Below are 10,473 nucleotides of genomic sequence, written 5' to 3'. Positions count from 1 at the left end.
TCACTTTCTTTTGAGTGATTCCATTTCTCACATAGTGGAAGAAGATGTATTTTACAGGTATACAAGCATCAAAGGAAAATCCTATATATACATTGTATAGGAATTATGGAAACATGGCAAAGTTCCTTTTCTGTTTGAAAACTGAACTCAGGTAAATCCTAAAAACTCACCAGCTTTTGGCAGATCATTTCAGCAGAAAGTGTGTTGTTACAGTGTACCTGTAGAAATCCTCATGTGCAGCCAAGGGACTTCGAACTAATTATGTGGCATAATGTCTTTGGGGAGAAAATTATATTTCAAAAATCCTGTCACATAAGAAGACAGAAATGCCCGCAGGTCCTTTATCTGAAAGGCCACGTCTTTAAACATGGTCGCTTTATTTTATGTATTTGAGCCTTTTATATTTGGAAGATATTTCATTTGCTACTCAAAGAACAGACCCTGTAAATAAGACTTCACTCCCAAGACGGCCACCAGATGATTCTTTGAGCTTGCCTATTCCACTAAAACCAGGACAGGAACCTATTTTTAGGACTTTAAATTGTCTTAGGCAGTATAGATTAGATCCTGTCACCCCAATTACACAGATTGGTATATTATTTTACAAACAAATTGCTTGTTTCTACTGGTGGTTATCTCTAGTAGAAGGAAAGTAAACATAAATACACATTTCTAGAACCTACTTTTAGTTTTATTAAGCTCATTGGAAGCTTGCACATTAAGAACTAAAAAGCCACCTGGGAAATAATATAATTTCAATTACAGCCTAATGAATAAGAACAGTAATGTATTACACGAGGAGAGTGTATAAAATCCCCTCTACCCTTTAATGCATCAGCATCATTATTCACTTTCTGTAGTTTTCCTGTATCATGCAGGTTTATACTGCACTCTCTCTGCCAGTAAATCCTTTAAAAATATGCTATGGTCTGCAAAAGTCTTGCACTAGTTCTGGATCTCAGTTTGCCTTTTTGTTAGAATAATTAATAAGCAATTCCAATTGCATAGACTTCTTGTACTACATGGAAAGTAATAAGTACACACACACCTAGCAGCAAGCCATTAAAATGATCCTAATATGGAATAAATTGGGGTTCAGTCCCAGAATTCTATTTATACCTGTTTGTTCATGAAAAGGACTTTTTACCATTCATACATGGATTTTCTTCCCAATGCTATCTATTTGTTATGAACAACTTTTAAAGAGTTCTTATAAATGGCCCTCTAAGGATACCCATATATATATATATATATATAAATATATATATGTCTATGGGGGAGGCAAATAAATTTACCTCTTTTGTCTTATAAACATGCAAACCCACTGAGAATATATATTATTATTTCTATATTGAGAAGTAATATGTTGAATTAATTCCTGGACTTTACTACAATGAATGTTTATATTCCTTTTAGATATATATTCATGATAATCATGGAGTACTGTGATACGGGATGCTTACAATGCAATTAAATAATTTCTGAAGAGCAAATTAATTATATCTTAAAATAAAGTTAATTTTTTGATCTGATATTACAATATGGCTTTAAGAATTATGGTTATTTTCATGAAATATTAATGACAATCTTTTTCTAAGTCAGTCTGAGCCTCAACATAATTAAAGGGCCATATATAAAAACTAAGTAGCCATAGCTCTACTTGCCAGCTAAGACTAAGAACTTCATGTAAGGCTGGTCAACATGAAAGTTACTTGTTTTTAAGACCAAAATTATGTCAATACAGACAACAAATTAAAACTAGGTAATTGAAATTTTAATATATAAAAAGGTTACTGTATGACTTGACTATATATAACCTATATATATAGCTGAAAACAGATTTAGTGGAAGTCACCTGTGTGTCACTTTCTGAGAAGTCTGCGTTTGAGTTTTTTGAAAGTGAGTGCTTTAAAAGAACTCCGTGGGTTTGAATGTGCACACTCAAAAATCTCTATGACTAAAAATGCAGATTCATTTGTTCATTTCCTGATTTTAATTGTGATGAGCTGTACCTCTTATTATCCAGCCTGATCTTAATAGCAATGCAGAATAGGACATACCCAAGGGATAACACAGAAGTTAGTGAAAAAGAAATGGCACGAATTTTGTTGTATGTCTGTGTAGTGCCACTGCTTTAGATAAATGATGTCTGAAGATCCTACAGTGTCTGCAGCTGGTTTCCACAAGACCTGCTTCTGAAGGCACTCAACAGCAGCTGCCTGCTGTATTCAACCTGGAACATCTGGAGATCTTCACATCTTCAGCGACAGATGACATTTAAAGTGTAGTGAAGCATTGTTAAATCCATCCTCACCTGCAATTTTCTTTGTTAATTGGCACAATTCTTTGTTTTCCTTCTGTCACTTTGTCTGATGTTTTTTGTAACATTAATGGCAACTTCTTTTGTGGACATTTTCTGTGAGTTCCATTTACTCTGTAAGAGATTTAAACAGCACAGTGAATTCCACACTGACAGCAGAGTCATTGGTGATTACCTCCTAACTTATGAAAACAGTTCTACTTAATAAACAGAATGCCTCCAGCATCCTTCACGCGGAACTGTGATGCAAAGCAACTTTCTCGTTCAGCAGGGACACAAGTTTTTATAACTGCTATACAGGCTGTGGACAACAGCAGACTTTGGATCAACCCTCTTGACTATAATTATGACCTCTGCATGTGTGTACTCTAAAAGCAGAGCAAATAAATCTGGTTTCAGTCCAGAACTGAAAATTAGAGGTTCCTTTTGATGTCACTGGGAGCTGTGCATCACTAGCCTGAGATAGAATTTTCTATAATTGATTTTGTGTTTCTTAAGTGAAAATACAGTTTTAAAGTAACATTTACTTCTGCCTGCGTATAAGACCCAAACACAATAAATATACCTTTCAGAGCTTCATCAGATAATTTCTAATATTCAAACAAGTCAGTCCATCTGAGGCATCCAAGTGCATCCCTAATTTAAATTTATTCTTCTCCATCTCCTCATCTATCTGCTTGTTGCCATGAGCAACACACTATATACACAGTAAACTGGATATGTCTAGCACTCAGAAAGTGCACTCAGAACTGGGCTGATAGAGACACAGGGGTGAGTTAGGTGGGTCTGATTATTGCATTTCCAGTAGTCTATGAAACTATTTGTCAGTGTAAGGAATGTCAGATAAATTAGGCATTGTTTACATGGCAGGAGTGCCAGCTAGAATAACGTCTCATAAACTTCCACTGACGTGAGTTGAAGGTACATATATATTTGCAGAGCAACACTTGGAGTTTATTTGCTGCTATATATTACTTCACATTTCTGCAGCCTGAATACACCTGCTCTTTTGCTTTCTACTCCCCCAGTGCTACAGTTCATGCAAGGACTCTCCAAAGACTACACATATAATGAAAATCAAAGCAGGTGCTTATCAGTCAGGGACATAATCTGGATAAAACTCTTGCTTTTATGCCTGACCATTATTGTGGAAGACATCTACTGCGAAGAGGGGAAGTTTCGAATGTGGAAACAGCAATTACAGGATAACCTGACTGAGGCTGCAGAGGAAGAAAACATGTTGTGAACTGACCCAATAAAACATTACTGACACAGAGACTGTTTGACTAGAAGAAGTTAATAATTGTTGTTAATATATGTTCAAATCTGTTGTACCCCCATGTTTTTATTGAATTCCATAATGTTCTCTCCCTCATGTTTATTCCTTATTTTCCTATTGGTTAAAATCTGCGGCAGTGCAGAGTCCCCATGTTATGTAACTCCTCTCCTGGGTCTCCCTAATTGGATGTAACTCCTGTCAGTCCCATGCTCCTCCCTTTTTTTCAGAACCTTCTCTGCTCCCTCTATAAATAGGGGAACCATTTTGAATAAACAGACTTTCAACTCTGTTTGAGCCTGAAGGTTGTTGTGTCCTTTCCTCACGAACTGCAACAATTATATTGCCTTCACTGGTGTAAGGACTCCTCTTATCATCATCATCATCATCATCTTTTACTTTCAAGTTGTTCAGACGTTATCATCATGAGAGGATCCAAAGTTTACCAGATGCGGCCTGTGTCAAACTCTTTCCCTTTTGACATACAAATTGTCACAAAACCGAGGGGTAAGGCAGGAGGCTGCTTTAGAGCTTGATGCAGGAGAAAGTGAGAAACAGAGAGGTAATGCCATTTACCCCCTACTTGTTCGCAAGCTCATGGCACAACCCAAGTCTCTGAGAGCACTGTGTGCTGCATTGCATTGTATTATAGAGCATGTAGAGGTAAAAGAAAAATTGTAGTCAATGTGAATGTTCAGATAAAGAAAATAGGCACATTTTGAATTGGGGGGCAGTAGTCACATTCTCATCTCTAGGCACCTGAACTTAAAGTGTTCCAATTGGAAACTTGCTCCTCCTAGGCTTCCTTCAGTGGAGAAACAGATATTCATGGTGGCAAACCAGAGCTGGAGCCTAAATTAGATACTACACTTTCTCTGAAGGAATATATATTTCTATTTTGAGTAAAAGAAGTTTAGACAACTTACCTTCCTTTCTTATGCATCTGCATTAGATGTGTAGAATAATGTAAATGCCTTCCTTATCATCACAAATTTTCTTTGTACTGAGCTGCAACTGTACAGATGTATATTACTGAATGTACCTCAGCTAAAAAATGCAGGAGGAAATCTTTAAAGCCATAGGGCCTCAGGGCAGGAACCCACACTTCACTGAGTAGTCCCAGAGTCAACACTCACATTGTTAATATGTTGTGGGAATTTGCCCGTACTTCCTACTAAATCCAATGCAGAAGTAATTTTCCAATCACTTACAAAATTAGGGAAACCATTTTCTCCAGCAGTATGCAGGGTAAACACCGTAATTCTCAATTGTAGCCAAGTCTTTTTCAAATTGGATTAATAATTATGTAGTTCTGTTCAACCATATCCAACCTCACCAATTAATTTTTCTCTGTGGGCTAGTGGCTATGACAGCTGTTCGTGTTTTTCATTTGCAACAAACTCATAGCTCTAGATATCAAGCTGCTGTGGAACATGTCCCTGCACATCTGGAGGTGCAGTATCTTGAGAAAAAATACAGTAGTATCCATGTCACCAGGGAATATCTTTGTACTACAGCAATACAGAGGTAATACAATGAAGGTATAAAATAAAAATATGTGTACTGATGTGTTGTGTGTTAGCAAATGGAAAGCGAAGTTCAATCCAAATTCCCTTTTTCATTTTCTCAGACCCTTTGGATTTAATTTTGCCTCTCTCAGTGATGTGACTCCTGACATGGGACCACCTCATATGGGGAGGGGGTGATGGTTACACCATGTGCTGTGCTGAGGCACTTTCTGTTGAGAAACGTCAAAAGATAAAGCTCAGTGAGGAGAAGTGCCCATATTGGCAGTAATTCACCAGAAACAAATTGTGTGCCACGCCTGAGGAGCAGGGGCACAGAGGGAACTTGTTTCATGCCTGAGAAAGGCATGAAACAAAGGGTGGTGTAGAGGTGTTGGAGTCACGCTCTGTTTAAAAGAATGCAGCTAATGAAAGCTAAACCAAAGGAATTACCTCAATGGTGACCAAAAGCTGAATTACACATCATGACCTTCAAAATGCATATCACTTTTCATTCCCTACATATGCTAATGATGTAAAACCTGCACATGCTTTACATGTATGATTAAAGTCACTCAAACTCCACCTAATCATGAAATTACATCAACTGAAACTTTTTTTTCACCACCCTCAAAGAAAACAATACAAATATGACTTAAGAGGGGAGGGAGGTCAGAGGAGACTCTACCTTTGTATCCTGGGTTGGTCAACAGGCAGTACCCTCTACTCCCCGTTAGGGACACCTGTCAGGTAAGTTTTCCATGGTAATACTATTGTAGGTACTTTCTGATACCAGTGCATTTAGCAACAGCAATTTGTGGACCTTATTCTGTCCCAACAAAATCAGTAAACTGCACAATTTGTGAATCTGGAGTCTTATTGAATTCACCCAGACTTACAGTGCAACTTATGCCATTTGTGCTTCTGGGATTGCGATTGCGACCACACTGTGCCTCTGCTACCTTACCAGACTTACGGTGCCAAACTGATTACTCTAAAATATTATCTCTGAAGGTCTCATGGGGACTTGGACAGCAGACAATGCAGAAAGCAAGGGGGTCTCCCTTCCCTAAATTTTTATGTGACAGAAAAATTGGTGTAGTCAGCAAGACTGCCATGGATAAACAGTTACAAAAGTATAAATGTGCTCCTTCCCAGGCAGACAAGGAATGGGCCTGAAAATTCTAGAAAGACAAAGCAATTATTTGTGCAATACTGGGGACTCACTTATCACACAAAAGGAAATGAAAGAGTCCCTTCCTTCCCAAAAATGTCCTATACAGAATATGCTGCTTCAAAATCAGAAAATGAAATATTAAAGTCATCATTGGCCTTTGAGAGGGAAATAAAAGAAAGACTGGGAACCAAAAGAAACAAGCTTATAACTGAGAATGATAATTTTATGATTCTACTTGCTTCAGCAGAGCACAGGGAAAGACAATTATTGGAGAAATTAGGTAGGAAGAGCCTTAGTAGAGAGAAACAAGGTCTGAGAGAGGAAATAGGAGGCAGGAAAGGAACTGAATTGTTACTATCTTTGGAAATTGAGCAGCTGCAGAAATGGTTACAGGAAGAAAAGGAGATAAAGCAAAAATTGGAAGAAAAGGTAGAAATGGTGCTTACGTGGGCTGCCAATCCACCCAGCATTGTACAGATAATGAAAGCATTTGTATCCCCTGGGGAATGGTGAAAAAGACAAAGGGTCAGTGGCTGCTCACTGTTGCCTGCAGGAGATGGAAAGCCAATGTCACACCTCTAACTACTGCTCTGCCAGATTTAGCAGAACTGGTAACAAATTCAGGGAGCATGGATGGCAGTCCTATGCATGGATGGCAACCTAGATGCAAAAGATATGTTATTTATGATTCTACTCTGGGAACACATCAAGGCAAACTTTGTGCTCACCTGAAGGCAGTTCAATGTACCTTCCCACAGGGGTATAAACATTTACCCATGACTGAACAATCCGTAATTTCCAAAATTTTACAGACAGTCTCACTCCCTCTAGATGTGAAATTATATGATATTCAATTAGGAGAAGACTCCCCTGAAAAAGTAGGGGAAGCAGCAACATGAAGTAGAAGTTGAGATTCCACCCGAGAAATGCCAAGGACCACGTAAAGGACTATATCTGCTACATCTGCAGATGACCCAGAAAGCAAGGAGGTCTCCCTTTCCTAAATTTTTACCTAATACTTTCTCATATGAGAAACCAAGGAAGCAGTAAACCAAGCAGTTTTTGGATTTCTTTAATCTGCAGCAGCTCAGCAGCTGCTACACAAACAGGGCAAGTGGAAACCTGGGAGAGGCAGGCAGGTGTTAACAGGAGAAGGTTGGTCTTTGGTATAGCCCCAAATCCTTGGGTGTTCCTACATTATTGTTACACTGGATGACTCTTCTACAACATATATGACATATAAGTGAGGTAGAGGAGGGGGGAGGATCTGACCCAAAGCTTACTGAAGTTATTGAAAAGACTCTAATTGACTTTTTCAGGCCTCACGTCCAGCTTTGAATGAACCAGGATTTATGCAGTTCACATAGTTTAAGCAGAACAGCAATTAAGGAAAAATCTGTTCTCTTTCAAGTAATTAATCTAAACAGTTTGCACAATACGTGCCACAGCTGGACTGAGTTGGAAAGCAATGAGTGTGGGGGCTTTTTTTACTGTAACAATGTGTGTGTTACTCTGATTGGCAAATAAAATATCAACTCTGTGGCCATTCAGGCACTGTCAGAGGTGCTTGGCTCAACCATGTTGTGGCTGTGGTGCAGCCCAGCACCATTTTCTCTTATCTCTTACACAGTTTCACCACAGCAAGGAAGATTGCCACAAAAGTGAGTTAGACCTGGTTGAAGCTAGTGCTGAGCACCCGGGGGACATAATTATACTCCTACCTCTGTGGTTCTGAAGCCATTCTGCCTCTGTGTCGTGGCTCCCATGCTGTGGACCATGGGGTTGGCACACTGAGAACCACAGTTATTCCTCTTCTCAGTGTTCAGCGTTCCAGATGGGGCTGATGCTGTAGTTACACCAGTCTGAGCCAATTTCCCATCCTCCAGAAGACCTAGTAGGGACACATGAAATTGGGCAATTAATACCGAGGAGCAAATTGCAACTGGCTCTGGCTTTCCCTTTATTTTATCACGTGTTTGTGAGACTGTGATGCCAGGTGTGGTGCAGTACTACAGTCCACCCCTCCTTGTGTCACCCTTGTCCTCACACTTGACATTATTTGCCCTTTTCCCTATGGTCCACTGCTCTGTGAAACACTGGCTCAGAAAACACGGAAAAACGATCAATGAGCGCAGCACATCAGTAGATTTTTGTCATCTGCAGACCTCCATTGGCTTCTCTACACACACAGCTCCTTGCATGACCGACAGTTTAACTTAGGACCTGGAGAAGCTCCCCTTAAATCTGTTGCAGTTCTGGGAAATGAAGGGGTTAGGTGGAAATGAAGGGGTTAGGTGTGAGGATGACAAATCAGACTAATATGGGTGGGAAGGTTGCTCTATTCATGGCCTTGAACATTTTTTTCATCAGAAGTTGACTAAAGAAATTCAGGAAAAATACATTTCTTACTGTTTTGACTATCAGCAATCAAATAAATGACTGATTTGCTTTCTGCTCTAGCTGTGTGGATATGCATGCATTGCACAACATGATATTGGACAGCATAAATGAATTTTCTCATCTTATTGCATTAACAAAAATCAGTTGTCATTTATGGTGAGTACAGAGCACTAAACATCTGGTTGCAACACTGGGTCTAAAATACAAATACAAAGAGCAAGGGGGATGCATGACTGTAGCTCTCAATTTAGCTTTTGTCAAAGCTCAGTTATTAAAAGCTTTATGTTAAAAGAGAAAAAAAAAAGGCAAATTTACTAACTGGCAATGCAGGTATCAAACCTGAAAGAATTAAGGGGTCACAGACACTAAATGAGAAAAAATTATCTGGAAAACCAATGACAAATCATTGCTATTTGAAGTGACATCGTATCATCAAAATCTTCTTCCACGAATCAGGTGGGAATTCAGACACAGTGTTAAGGGTATTAAAAGGGAAGCAAAGTCCTGAATTCTTTCTCAGAAATCTGTAAGAAAAGCTGTATTGTCAGTAGAAAGCAACATCAGTAGCAGCTAGCAAAGGCAATGACTAAAATCAATAAAGCTTCAACCAAATAGTCAAAGCCTTGATATTGAAAATATTTAAAGTTTTGTGAATTAAATCATCTTTAAGGTCCCTTCTGATCCAAGCCGTTCTATGATTCTGAGTCAAGAAGTCTAAATACAAACTAGTCACTGCATTTCCCTGAGCAGTCAGAAGATGGAGTCAGAGTTTTCCAAAGACAAGTTAACGTGCAGTGGTGGTAACTAATAATGCTAAGTCATCTAGTTTTTGACAGAAAAAAAATTGAGCTGAAACTTGACAATACTACATTATAGTTTATTTTAAAATATACTTCAGCGTTTGGAAACTTTTCTGCTAGGTATAAAATCTAATTTCATTCTCCCATCTAAGTTTAGATGCAACTTCCATAAAAGAGTAAACCTCACCTTTCCTGCATCTCCCAAAAGTCCACACCTACTTCTGTTTTAGGTCTTCTCTCTTCCTATCACTCCACAGTGCCAAATGAGAAGCAAAAAAATGAGTTGGTGCAGAGCAGTAAGTGATACAGACTGGTATTGTAGACAAAACCAGTTATCAGGGAGAGAGATGGAAAGGCAATTAGCCATGTGTGAGTCAGAGCTCTAAGCCAGGAGTCCACTGCTTCCCCTTGCAGAGGAGCTGTGAGAACAAGCTTGAGCACAGCTTCCAACAGGCAAACTGCACTAGGCATTACATACTAATTCCATTAATTGAATCTTTGACATTTCAAACATATATGAATTACGAGTTTTATCCTTCTGTGGAGTCATCCTAGAATTTACTTTCCACTGTGTGTCTCTTTGGCCATCTGGCCTCTGACTAAATTGTCTGGTGAAACAGCTGTCGGCTGAAAAGCCATTTTGTTATTAAGCACAATTGTTCATTTATCAGACTGTGTTGCATCTTTTGGTCTCACACAGAACAATTTTTCTTGCATGAATCCATTTCTGGGGGCTGCTAGAAAATCTTGATCCTGAAAATGGTGTATCTGGTTTATTTTTTGTCTCTTTTAGTATGCGGCCTGAGCATCCTTGCTGCATTCTGCATTGCAGGGGTGAGACTTTTTTTGCAATACTTGTCAGAAATAAACCAGGTATCAGTATCTGATCCTTCCACTATCACTACTATATTTTTATATGGATGACCTAGTGGTCACCAATACTAAGTAAAAAGCTTTTTTATTTTATCTTGAAATATGTTTGCTATTCTGAAGTT

General features: G+C 38.8%; 1 protein-coding gene across 1 annotated transcript; it reads right to left on the bottom strand.

The window, feature by feature from the left end:
- Window positions 1–477: 477 nt before the first annotated feature.
- Window positions 478–10,028, bottom strand: BAALC (BAALC binder of MAP3K1 and KLF4). The gene is made up of 3 exons (XM_039387654.1): window positions 10,004–10,028; window positions 8,000–8,169; window positions 478–2,434 (listed from the first exon to the last, which is right to left on the bottom strand). Exons 1-3 carry the CDS (start codon window positions 10,026–10,028, stop codon window positions 2,330–2,332), a joined length of 300 nt encoding a protein of 99 aa, XP_039243588.1. The 3' UTR covers window positions 478–2,329.
- Between the last annotated feature and the right edge of the window lie 445 nt (window positions 10,029–10,473).

The sequence above is a fragment of the Pipra filicauda genome, unplaced genomic scaffold, assembly GCF_003945595.2.
Source record: "Pipra filicauda isolate LSUMZ 115617 unplaced genomic scaffold, ASM394559v2 scaffold57_size4234018_pilon, whole genome shotgun sequence".
Taxonomy (NCBI): domain Eukaryota; kingdom Metazoa; phylum Chordata; class Aves; order Passeriformes; family Pipridae; genus Pipra; species Pipra filicauda.
The sequence above is the reverse complement of the archived record's forward strand: the minus strand, read 5'-3'. Positions and strand labels throughout refer to the sequence as shown.